The 13,422-nt window shown below is 44.8% G+C and overlaps 1 protein-coding gene across 8 annotated transcripts in view; it reads right to left on the reverse strand.

Moving 5' to 3' along the window:
- RREB1 (ras responsive element binding protein 1) overlaps positions 1-13,422 on the reverse strand; it is a 122,501-nt gene that overhangs the window by 64,167 nt on the left and 44,912 nt on the right. For 3 of the 8 annotated variants that reach the window (XM_063161089.1, XM_063161080.1, XM_063161098.1), the window contains exons 2-4: positions 12,866-13,238; positions 1,714-1,833; positions 200-402 (exon numbers count right to left, since the gene is read on the reverse strand). In XM_063161089.1, coding sequence (XP_063017159.1) covers positions 200-402; positions 1,714-1,833; positions 12,866-12,896 — 354 coding nt within the window. In that variant the 5' untranslated portion in view covers positions 12,897-13,238. Of the gene's footprint in view, positions 1-199; positions 403-1,713; positions 1,834-12,423; positions 12,739-12,865; positions 13,239-13,422 lie in introns of those variants that run through there. The other 5 variants (XM_063161071.1, XM_063161105.1, XM_063161114.1 and 2 more) reach the window with 3 other exon arrangements.

Below are 13,422 nucleotides of genomic sequence, written 5' to 3' on the forward strand. Positions count from 1 at the left end.
GACCCTTCCCATTCCCAGTTTTCTAAGTTATGGTCTGGAGAGATGCCAGAAAACATACAGAGAGAAACAATGGCAGGGGCAAGAAAAAAACACTGAGGGGAAAAAAGGCAAACAGTCAAAGAAACATAAATTACATCTTATCACTTTCCAGGCAGCTGCTTGTCTCCCCTTTGCCCTCCCTACATTTGGGTTTATGTACCTGGTTCCTCCTGCCAATCCGATTTGGTGCAGGAGACTTTGAGGGGGATTTGACATTTTGAGAATTCCCGCCGTTTTCAGCAATCTTCCCCACATTCATCACTGCTGACATCATGGCGTCAATGGAGGACAAGTCTGCTCCGTCCAAACTGTTTGGGGAACTTGATGATACCTTATAGCTGTTTAAGCTTTCCAGCTGCTTCTCTGGAATTAAAAACAAAAACACACATAGGAGTTCCTAGGCTATCTTAAAAAAAACCCAAACAACCCACAGTATTTTCAGCTCCCTGTAGCTCACATCACACTCTGCTGGATCATCACGGAGCACAGGCAACAGGCCATAATAAGTGGAGTTCTTGTAACAGGACAATATTCTCATAATGGAATGCATAAGACAAAGTGAACATTTTTCCTCATAGGACATTCCCATTTTCTTCCTTTTCAACCTTACTTCAATATGGAGCTTATAGAGTGATTTACTTTATACTCTCTTGCTGTGAAATTTGTGGTATCTTGTGATCACCATGAACTAGTAGAGCAGTACTGATGAATTGCACTCTGGCAAGAACATTCAAGCAGGTATGTGTTTTAAACAGGACTGCACAATTAAGGCATTAGTAACACAGTGTAGGGTACTGGGTTCCCTTTTAAGCATGGTTTAAGCCAGCTTTGTACACAGAATAAGCTAAAGTAGCAAGAATCCAATGAAAACAAAACCCTGCATCCCCCATATTGCCTCTTTACTGCCACAGATGGCACATATGTGATTTTGGTATGCCAAGCCATACTAGTCCATGGAGAATATGTGTTACATACATGACTAATGTCACAGCTAAAGCTGTCGAGGTTCAAACTTCTCCATCACATGCTGTAAGCAGCCTAATACACCTAAAATCTCATCTCTGGTTTCTTAACATACAGACATGTCAAACACACAGGAAAGGCCTTCTATTTTCTTCTTTACAGGTTTGAAAAGGAAGAGGCTTTCAAATTAAACACTCCATTCCCCCACAAGAAGTTTCCCTAAGAAACAGGAAGACCCTGCAATTCTACTGCTCTGTCACCTCTGGTGGAAAAGCACAGAATCTTAATGTGTTGTGAGAAAGTCACTGCAATAGAAGAGTATGTGAGGGTGAACAAGGAGGAACACGTTTGTCTGTGAACATTTGATCTCTGCATAATACTGTCTTTGGAACATAAGTTTGAGGATTATAAACAGGTGGTTTTTTGAGGCTAAGTTATGTGGTGCCAAGTTACTGTGAGCCAAGAAAATCTTTGTTTGGAAGCCTGCAGTGGTAGCTGAGAATTTGTGTGCCCGTGCTTCTGTTCAACCTATTTTATACTTTTCAGACAGATAAAAGTTAGAGATGGGAAAAGAAATGTATGCACCAGTGCTTCTGCTCGATGTATTTTACACTCTTCACACAACAAGGTGTATGGATGGGTGAGAAATGTTTCTACATTCATAATCAATGCCCTAATTTATAGAGTCACAGAGCTAGTTGAACCAATTACCTTCATCTTTCTCCCCTGATTGACTGTGGCTCTCTTCAGGGTTGCTGGTCTCCTCACTTAGTGTAGCATGTACAGTTGCGTCTGGCTCTTCAGCCTCTTCTTCAGCAGCACCCTCTAGCACTACATGAGGGAGAAGGCAAAAAGAGAAAGGGAGTGAGCTTTTATGGAAGCCATTTTAGGAAAGTAAGACTACTGCCCTTTATTTTGAGGGCTCCCCTGACTACCAGATAGGTCTGATGACAGAAGCACTCCAGCAGTGCCAGTGCAGCCAAGCAGCCACTCTCATGAGTGCCCAGGCACTGAGCTGGGAGATGCTGCTGCTTCCACCAGTGGCAAAACCTGAGCAAATAAAGAAATCCCCACCAGCCTGGTCTGCAGCATTAAGGCAGCAAAAAATGGAGGAAGAGAGAGCAAGCTAGCCTATCACTGACAGTAGTGACATTTGATTGAGAAGTTGGAAGAATATTCTGCACCTAGAGAATTTAGGTGATTCAATTTCATACATACACTGCCCCCTTCTCTCTCCTTGGAAGACTAACATTTACTCCAATACATGAATTCATGGTGGCCACCTTCTTCCTTCTAGCAGTGGTAAAATTACTCCAGAGGTTTCTGGGACCATTTGGCACACTCCTCCCATCCACTGCCCAAGGTTCCCACACAAGCTGAAGACGTAAGTAACCACTGTATGTACCAAGAGAATTCTTCCACACCCCTTTCTGAAACCACAAACTTATCATGCTATCATTGGGGTTTAAGGAAGGGTGCCTGTTCTCTCTGGAGAATGACAGGGCAGTTAAACATCATTTTTAGAAGTGATGGAGAATGATCAACACATGAGAAACAGTTGTCTGCCCACAGCACTCATGGCTATAGCCCCTGGAAAAAGTTATTTGTAATCTAGAAAACTGCTGATAGGTTTTTAACAGAGAAATAAACCTTTATAACCTTAAAAGCAAAATGTTATTTCATTATGAAAACAAACACACCATGGACATTTCATAATCTCAGATTTACAAATCACAACCAGTAAGCCCAATACAGGTTTTCCTTTTATCAAGAGAACAGAGACAATTGCCTTCAAACCACAGTTAAGAGGGTTTCTTCCTTTAAAAAAATTACATTCTCAAGGATAACATGCAAATTAGTCATGCAACACATTTTCAAATGCTGTTTGAACATCATCAATCATTGAAAACAATCAATGACTGTGTTACCCCAACTGCCAACAATTTGGAGTGCCCAAGTACAGGCAGGCAAAAAGAAAGGGCCCACCTTGTGCCAAGTGGTTCCTCATTTCACACCATGCCAGACACAGCAGTGGATTCAACCTTCCTATCTTTAGCTGCCAACCTTCTAAGGAGTGCAGACAGATGCAGTCTAGAGACAAAACCTGGGACCTGACTAAGCCCAGGTAGTGTAAGGCTCAAGAAAACATCAACCTCTTAACAAACACTGCCCTCCATCTGCACCTTCAAAAGCAGAAAAACAGACTAACCTGAACAACTCAAAATAACTTCTCCCTAATTATTTTTGTACTTTTCTGTTAAGAAAATAGTAGTGATCCCTGTGACACAGGGATTTCTTGCTCCAAGGTGAGGCCAAGCTCCCATCCTTCTGTGTTTCCTCCAGTAATTATGGGAGCCACTTATTTGTCTGGCTTTGTTTTAACTGTTGTAACTGCTGTAGCTTTACTGTTATTTTGTTTGTCTTTAAAAAAGGTCCATCTCATTCAAGAGCAACATAATTATTTCTTTCCCCCCTGCCCCATCTTATTTCAATCACTTACATGGTAGCTGAGTTACTTTTGAATAGAATAAGCAATAGAATTATTTTCAGGACTGGCCTAAATCTAAAACTGCTTGCTCCACCAGCTTAGCACTACCAAAAATAAGGACCAGTTTGAACTATTTTGAAGTGTTTCTGTTAAAAAAGTAAGTGTTTTAGTCCTTAAAAAACCCCTAAACAAACAAAATACACAATTCCTTCCAAAATACACATATTCATTCCTCCTTCAGTCAATACCTAGCATATTAATGTCACCACTGATACATCCTGGAAGAAAATCTACTGTGTAACTGTGAAGACTCCTGTGTTTGCCAAGGTAACTTAAAGACAGCTTAGTTGCTTCCCAGAGAACTACAGTCAGAATTTCTAGTGTTGCTTTTAGCAACATCAAAAATGGGAAATGCACTTTCCAGAAAGAGCCTGCAGAACAGGCAGGCATATATGTACATTAAAAAACCCTACCTACTGTTTCATACAAACCTGCTACCTTGCTCTCTGTTTTTTTCACAAGGAAAACTACGTATTATACTATTACAGCCTTTCATGGTTTCTGAGCCAACATTCTTCTTTTCTGAACCCAAATATTTTCCTCCAAAGGCAAGCAAATATATGTAGTCAGAGATCTTGCCCTTAAAACCATTTTCTGCATATTAAAAATTTCCAATTTCTAAAGGAGTTTAGAGATTGCAACTGAACTGCTCTGCATGCTTTAATCTACGTATGTATTTTCCACTCTCCTGCATGAAACAAAAATGCACCACTGAAACAAAGACAACTGCATGAGCAGCACACACCAATTTCAGAAGCATAACTTTCTATTTGCAATAGGATATAGAAACAATAAGAATGCTGGGCCAAATCACTCCTTCCTGTGGGAAAACCCGTGGCAGAGTGCCTTCAGGCAGGAACACACTGAGAGATTTCTCTCTATGCCATACTGCCTTCAGGACTGTAAACTCTCCCAGCTCACACCAAATGCCCCGGCGTGGAGGTTGTGCTGACAGAGCCTCCTTCCTCCCTCTCCCCAAAAGAAAACAAAGACCTCCAGGAAAAAGGATAAACAGGAAATAAGCTGAGAAACAGTGCAGCCTCAGGTTACATTCAACATCGGACCAAAGCCTCTAGGAAACAGGGAAGTGGTCACAAGCATTCAAGCCATCTTCTACTTTGAAGAAACCCCCCAGTGTCACATTCATCCTGTGTGAAAAGGAGGAAAAGCAGAGAGCAAGTGACTAAGCAAGAGTGCTGACAAATGGTAGGGGGGACAGGACCAAACAAGACAATGCAGCCCTCTCTGCACAGCCACACCAAGAGACCTGTCTTTTCTGCTGGAACGTGTTCCTTCCACTTGATGAGGTTGCTGACAACTTGAAACTGGGGCAACTTCCATCCCACAGAGAGCCCTGAAGGGCCTACAGCTCCTGCTTCTGACAGTGGTTGGCCCCTGATGCCCCACACAGCCAGCTAATGGCAGAGAAACTGCAAAAGCAGAGCTTACAAAAAAAAAAAAAAAATCCACCACCTTGTTGCTTCCCATTCAGTCTGTACAGGAAGACACTTGCTAGACCTATTTCCTCCTCTGGGATAAAGTGTGACTCCACTGTATGTTAAAGCTGAACCGATCAACAGTTACTCCCCCCGCTTTGCTTATGTGTATTTATTTGGGGTTTTTTGTTTGTTTGTTTTAAGACAACTCTAAACAGCTACAGCTGTCTCGCCTTCTGGCGAAGAGCATCACGCATGAAGCAAAAAGGAGAACACAGGCCACAGGAGAAGGAAGAAGAAAGGAGAAAAAATGATGAGTCTTCAGAGTCACAGTCACTTGACTTGCAACTGAGAGGCAGCTACACAAGCACAGAGCAGCACGTCCTGGCCCCTGGGAGCTGGTACAAGTCTCTGTTCCAGATTGCTCCACTGTCTGTGCACATGAGCTCTCCCTTTGGAATAGATAGGAAGAAACGCACAATGCAGGCAAGAAGGGGGAAAACCTGGTACACACAGCACAAAGCTGCTTATTGTTCTGCCTTCCGAAAAAAATCCACATTAATGTTAAAAGTAGAAGCCATGCACTAATTGGGCCAGGGAAAAATTAACACTCTTGGCCAAATAGTTTTATTGGTTTCATTAATGTAGTATTTAGTAAAGAACACAGTGGGGGAGAAGAAACAGGGAAAAGAAATGACAGGTTTAGCAATGTGCAGCCCCCCCTGCCATGCATTTCAAACCACTTTTTCCCATGAGGTCCAAACAGGAATCCTGAGCCTTCTTCACCATTTCCATCTTAGCAACACTATTAGCTTAGTCAAGGCTTTCCCACTGTTTTTTGTTCTAAGTGGCATGAAAAAACCCCAAGGATCATTTAAATGAAGGCCAGACCTGCTAGTATACAAATTTAGACAAGAACAGAACTTCAAAGAGAGATATATCGCATTTGAATAAACAAAGTTTACTGTTTACCCTTGAGATTATAATACCTAGGAATCGCAACACTGCACTCCAAACTGCTTCTGATGCACTGGTCTCCTACTAAGCTTCCACCAGAGGAGAGGATTTCACTCCCAGAGCACAAACGCTGCCAAGCACAAATGGTCACTCCCACCCCAAAAGTGATGCGCGCTATCACCCACTCTACCTTTTGAACATAACTTTCGGTCAAAGCTGGTAGGAAGGAAAAAGGGTGAAAAGGCATCGTGTGGGAAGAAAAAAGAGCTAACACTATTCAAAGCACTGCCTCAAGGCAAAGGAAAACCAAATGAACAAAGTTTTCCCAACTGACCTTTTTTAATACCAACTCTGCCCTTGCTACTAAAGTGCTGGTGCTGACTCTGCACCCCCAGCAGTAGAAAATTACACTGGGAGCGTCACCTCACCGTCACCACTGCTGGAGCACCACTACAGGGCAGCCCATGGGAAAAGGAAGACAAGCACAGAAAGGAAGAGAGTGGCACCAGAATATCTGGGGGCTGCTCTTTCACTTAACAGTAAAAACTAAGAGTGTTACCCCAAAGCTTTTGAACTTGCTCCTGTAAGTAACATTTTCCTCTACAAAAAAACCCAAAACCAACAACCAAAAGGAGTAACATGTATTGAAGTGTACTCTCTGAGCATCAAAGAAGACAGAGTCTTTCTATAAACTCTGAGCTGTTAGTGAAACAATCATTTTACCTGTGTTAGTGCAGGTACAATACTTTGCCTCTTGAAATAACCATGTGAGTCTACAACATCCATACGTCTAACTTGTACACAGACAGATACACCCAGACATGGAATAAACAAGTGAACCACATGCTCATGGACATGCCTTAAAACTGAGTTCTGGATGATCTTCTGGTGGGAGCGGGACAGGGGAAGAAGCGCTAAACAAGAACAAGATGATCCCAGACTATTTCCAGACTATTTTGCATGCTGTTGCTATAACACCTAACAGTTAGGCTAAATTTTAAATATTCAAACATATTTACTCCTCCTGCTTTATTTCCTTGCAAGCACGATGGGATATATGTAGTTCTTATGTAGCTTTTGAAAATCCCTTTTTGGTGACTTATGGACTAGTAATGCTCCTCAGGACTTTGGCTCAGATGACCAGAAGCTTCTCTCCAAAAAGTATAGCAGATTTTGAACTTAGCTAATGCCTCTAGTGAACAACACTGAATCACCACGATACTCTGGCATTACATTGGTGCAATACACTGGAAACAAGGAACTTGTACTAATATAACAATGAGACACTATACTGGCAAAGCAGGGGTTTCCTGGGTAAAATTCACCTTTATGGTCCAACTGGTTTGCAGCAATGCATACAGCTACCAGGCAGCCTTAATACAAAATGAATTCATGCCCATTCTTTTGGCCCTGTGCTCCATTTGCTAACTTGAAGCCATGTCTGCACCTTTTGCAAGCGCTGCGTGCTGTAGGAACAGCCCTCACACAGGAGCCTGTGGTTGTGCTAGGCCAGAAAAGAGAACTCAGGCAAACGCTGCTCCTGTACCAAGAGCGAAGCGAAAGCGAAACCTGACGGCCCCCTGGCTCCCAACAGGAAAGCCCAGCACACTTGGTAATCACCTCACAGAGTTTGATCTGAACCTGCACCGAGTTCCTGACCAGCACTGCTCTCTTTGGGGACAACAGTGCCACACAGAACACACAGCACTGCAAGAACTGCAATAACCTATGGCTGCACTTAGGATCAGCAGCTGATGAATTTTGAGACTTTTCTAATATCTTAGCACTCTTTCCCCTGACCAAAGACAGATCTGTGAGCTGCTCCTCATTTCTGCTGTTTGTATCAATGTATTGGTGAGTACCTGGCCCTCCAGGAAGCCTTTGTCACAAAACTGCATCTAGCTTCAAGAGTTTGCTCAAGCAAAAAGGATACTGAGATTTAAAGACAGCTTAATAAGCCTGGGACCATGAACCCCACATTTAGGCAACAAAAAAAGTCAGGGCCACAGGAGAGCAAAAGAAGTGGCTCTAAGCAGACATCCATCCATTCCTTCCCTTCCCATGTTGACAACTGCAAACACTCCTCCATCCTCATCCTTGCCTGCCTGCACAGCTGTGAGGAGGCCAGTGGGAAGGGAGTCTGGCTTCCCCCAGGCACTGGGAATCATGGCAATGTAGGGGGAACACGGAACAAGACAGGCCTTGGGCTTCACCCAGCACATCCCCTCCCCTGCGCCCTCCCCACTGGCTGAGGAAGGACACAAAAGCAATACTGTCTGTCCTTATAAGCTCTGCTTTGCATGTGTTCAGGGAGTGGGGACAGCTGTGCGGACGGCTCGCAGAGTTCCAGGAAGTCAATGTGTGTCTTGGCTTTAACTCCAGTTTATTTGCCTTAGCTGAAGTGGCGACACGAGAAAGTCCCTTTGAGTCTCCCGTGAGCTGGCACTGGCTGTAGCAGGGCAACACTCCTTGGGACATGGCCTGGGGTCCCTCCCCACACTACCAATCTTCCCTAGTCCGGCTGCTGCATCCTTCACTCGGGCCAGGGCTGGCTTACATCCCACTAGGCAAGGGGACAGCCTTGGAAGATGGTGTGGGAGAGGGTGGGACTCCAAAGCAGAGCCAGGGACTGGAGGGAGTGGGCCCTGAAGGCGGGATGGAAGTGTCTTGCAAAGGCAGGACAGGTCAGGCAAGTGGCATCACATTGCCTGCCAAAACCACTGCCCACACACCCTGAAGGAGCCCAGGGCGAGGCAAGAGAGCAGAAGGGCAGGGGGAAGTTGAAGCAAGGACAAGTGGGCAACCCCACCGTGGCCTGTGCCCATGCCCAAAAGGTCGAGGAAAGGGAGATGCACCTGTCTGAGGGGAGCAATCCTAGGGAAGCACAGCCCTGGGAGACAAAACCTCATTGCCTGCTGCTGCTGCCATCTCAGACAAGCAAGAGGGGATGGCAAAATGAGGAAACAATCAAAATGTAGCTTTGTGAGTTTGTTGCTTGGGGGATTTCTTCCTTTTCATGCTACCCTGACAAACCCACTTGATCTAAAATCCTGGAAGGGACATGGAGGGAGCTATAGGTTAATGTCCCATCACCTGTGTGCCTAAGCAAGTACTGTGCTGAGGAAATGAGATACTTGTCTGAGAGCCCAATGGGTGAGCTAGATGCACTGCACTAGGGAGAGTCAGATGGAAAGCACTTCTGAGTGACAGAGAGGAAAAGAGAACCCCCCCCCCCCTTTAAATACTCCGAGTCACAGCACCCCTCTCTCTGCCTGAGGAGAGGCTGCAGGCACGCAGGGCGGGCGAAGCGGGACTGAGCTCAGCTGGGTAGCTGTGACGGAGATGCTGACATCCCCGACAATATATGGCCAGCCTAAACCACAGGATATCTTGTCCTTTTAAGGTGGGCCAAGAGCAAGCATCTGTGCAGCAGCAGCAGCACAGCCCCAGCCTGCCATCAATAGCCCCTGGTGTCACTGAAAAAACAGGGGCTCCTGTGCCACACCAACTGGCTGTGCAGATGCCTGGGCACCCACCCCGAGAGGAGACAATCCGTCTGGTTGTTCCTCTGCTCAGCATCACGGAAACAAGCAGGCACATTAGTAAGGAGAGGAAGAAAGCCACGAAACCATGCGGCCGGGCTGCTCCCTGGCAATTGGTGCCTGCAGCTGTTGGGGAGGGAGGCCGGGAGGGAGGGAGGGAGGGAGGCCGGAGGGGAGGGAGGGAGGGAGGGAGAGCCTGTCCCTGTCCCCATCTCGGTCCCTCACCCTGATGGCCAGCAGCTCAGCCAAGGGCAGCTTCAGAGCCAGCACTCCAAGTGAAGGTTTAAAGCAAATCTCGGGAGGGAGAAACAAGCAAACATTTGACCCCCTCACACTTGCTCTTCACTTATAGCCAGAGCCACGGTGTGTGTGCAGGACGGGTTCAGCAGGGATTACAGAGGCAGGATGAATCACACTGAGGAAGACATAGAAAATCTCCTGTGCTAGTGCCCTGCTTCTTGTGCGCTGCTCTGGTTGCAATTCTCTTCCTCCAAGATAAGTATTTGAAGAGTTTCACAGAGGAACTGAATGCAGAGGCAATTTTACAAAAATCATTCTGAAAATAGGATAAGCTAGAGACCAGGAAAAAACTCCTCTTGGAGTAGCTATGTCCCACATGGTGTTTCACCACTCTAACTGCATCCATATGCTAGCAAACACAGGCAAGCCCAAGGGGAAAAGCATCAGTTTGCTTCTTGCAGAGCTCCCAACTCATCCTTTGCAGCCCAGCCACACTGTCTTTGCAGGAGATGCCAGCACACTCTCTGCTTGGAGCACTGTACCAGGCAGCTTGCCAAAACATTTTGTGCTTCACAAGATAACACAGCAAAATGAGAAAAGAAAAAGTAGAAATTACAGAGATTTAAACCCATTTCCTGGTGGTAGTGTTGTGAACCACCAAGATTTTATCATGAGCCTGTAAAATCTGATGGTGCTACATTACTGCACAAAATCTCAAATTTTTAAAGTAAAAATTCTAGTTTTTTGATTTTTGGAAAAAGGATAAACACATTACATGCTCAGCAAAATACAAAAAGCAAACTGAAGTGAACAGATTAATTTTAAAGCCTCAAGCTTTCAGAAAACCATGATCTCAAATGCTCAACCTGTAATTTTTTAACATACGGGGATAGCAACACAGTGTCCCCTCTCTACCCAGTACATTTTGTACTCTGGAAAATATACCTTCTAAAACTAAAATGACCCTTTAAAAGAGAGAAAAAAATTGCAGTATCTCAGCATGTTTTTAACATTTTATTTAAAAGCCAACACAGCTGCACTTTAATGTTACTTAAAGATGGAAACCTACATCAAATTACCAAACTTGTTTTAAGCAGACTCAACATGCAAATATTTTGAAGATAGAATGATTCAAGAGTTCGAAGCTCTTCTCACTGCTCTTTTCCAGGGAGCATGACTTGCTGACAGGATTAACTACTGCCAGGCTCACGAAGCTGGGAGACAGCTGCCACATGGCAGCCATTTATTACAAAGCTCCACTCCTCTTAAGTTAGGAAAGAGGCAGACCGTTTCATCTGTGTTATCAGCAGGGTTCCTCTGCCCCACAGGCTTTAGTGACTAGGCTTTTTCTAAACAAACACCTCCTTTTCTCCCCCACCTTGTTAACATCATATCTTCCTGTATTCTGTTTCTGGTCAGCACAGAAACTATTCCTCCTATCACATCCTCCAAGTAACAACAGCAACAACAACAACCTATAACCAAGGTAATTTTAAAAGTTCAGAAACACAAATCCTATCCCTACCCCCTTCCCCTGAAACACATTTTTAAATTAGGGAGTTTTAGCTTGAGCTTGTCAGAGGGGAAAGCACAGCCCACAGGGAGGAGAGAGAGAGAGATGCTGGAGCAAAGAGAAGCATTCTGCACAGCCCTCCCTCTCCCACCCATGCTAGGAGGCACTTGTAATGTCAGCCTCCAGCTGAAATATCCCAAGGGCCTACCCAGCTTTTCATGAGCAAGATAACTGGTAGCACTCCTTCTGAGATTGTATCTCCACACCAAGCAGACTCTGCAGGACCACAAGCCAAAGCCAACATCTGCCCCCCACCATAAGAGGCACAAGCAGATCTCAAGCAAACCAACTCCTACACTGTGCTAAGGACCAGGAACAGATAGAAACCAGCTACATAATCTCCATGTGATATTAAGCACAGACAACCATCAGCTGACATTATCCTGATACCGAGAGCCAGAATTAAAAGATACAAACTAGAGGTTTTAATTTTACAGGGGGTTATTCTAGATATGTATTTGCCACAGATGCTAAAGCACCAAAGATCACTCAGACTGAGGTTTATTGCTCTGTGCAGGTGAGGGAGAAATCCAGCCTTCAGAAAAATAGCTCTCTCCCACCACCTATGAACAAGGTGCCACAAGTTTTGTGAGCACACCCATGGGCTTACACCCGCTGGCCAGTAGCCTTTGGGCTTGTTTACAGAGCTCTAAATTCTGAAATACAAGGTTTCTTTCTTGGTTTAGTTAGGTAAATTAATTACAGCAATAGATAGTGCTGGCAAGACTCTCCAAGTTGAGATTCACACAGGAAAGCCACTTAACAAATTTTAAACAGCAGAGCTACTTGCCAGTGGTACTCTTCAGTATGAGTTTTCTTTCTATTTTGAAGTAGATGCAGTGCAAATAACCTGTGGGAGGTGCTTCCAGCACACTGACAAAATGAAACAGCATCTGTTCATCAAAATGAATGTGCAACACACATGAAAAAAAGGGCATAGGGATCTTGTTCATCAATTTCTTATGGAATTCAGAAGTCACTCAGCTTTATCAGAGAGTACAAGAAGCCTTCTCAGGAACAATATATCCCTATCTGATCTGAAAAAATATGTCTTTTCAAAACAAGAACTGCACACACACACACATGCAAATCCCCCTTCATCCACAACCACATCCAGCTGCTGACCTCCCGAGTTCCTTGTACTATGGTCAATGCTCTGGGACTTTAAAAGCCTAGCAGGCATTTCTAAAGGATTTCACAAAGTACACTGGCCTGGCCTTGTAAAAGCTCATGAGGAATCCATGAAGGTCATCGTGCAGCTTAGACAGTCTGCAAACAGCATAATCCACGTGCTGGTGAGGTAAGAAATGACCAAAGTCGGGCAGATAGGCCTGAAGACTTCTGCAAGGAATGTTTCCTCCAACAATGCTGTAAACCCTGGAGGAAATGCCTGCTGATCTTCAAAGCCCTTCAGTAGGAACAGCTTTAAGTTTCCTGAACATGAGCATTCTGGTTGCAAGGCCGCAATCCTCTTAGGCATACAGAGAAAAACATAAAACCAAAGGAAATAAAAAAAAAAATTAAAATCCACTAAGGTTAATAACTGCAAATAAGCAGCAGGACTGACCCTCTACTTTGCAACGAGCTGTCGGATCCATCCAGCAAAGTTTTGATGTTCCTCGGCACAAGAGCCACACGGATCAAGCAGCAGCTCACAATCTCTGCAGCTTTCCTCTTTCTACTCCAGGCAGTCCTCCACACGTGCAGACTCCTGGACAGCAATACTCAGTTGTTCGGACTACGAGGGGATGCTACAGCTGTGGCTGCGGCGCAAGGTGTCCACCGTAACTATATCAAGGCCCCTGCAGTGTGCTGCACTGCCAGCAGAATTTTAGGTACAGCCTTCAGTTGCCTGACGGGTTTCACAGGCGACCATGAGTAAAGGGGAGTCTGGACACCTGCACACTGCAAAGAATTGCAGGAAGTTTATTTCAGGAACGCTGGGGAAAAAAAAAAGAACAGACAAAATTGTGAACAGGTTTCTTCAGTAAGTGAAGTTTCAAGTTGCTATTCCTCCAGCCAAAAACGTCTGCTGCTAGTCCAAAACCACCCTCTCCTTCCAAAAATCCAATTCTACTGCTAGTGCTTCACACTCTTCCATGAAACAGATGATACAGACAATTC

The sequence above is a fragment of the Melospiza melodia genome, chromosome 1, assembly GCF_035770615.1.
Source record: "Melospiza melodia melodia isolate bMelMel2 chromosome 1, bMelMel2.pri, whole genome shotgun sequence".
Lineage (NCBI taxonomy): Eukaryota > Metazoa > Chordata > Aves > Passeriformes > Passerellidae > Melospiza > Melospiza melodia.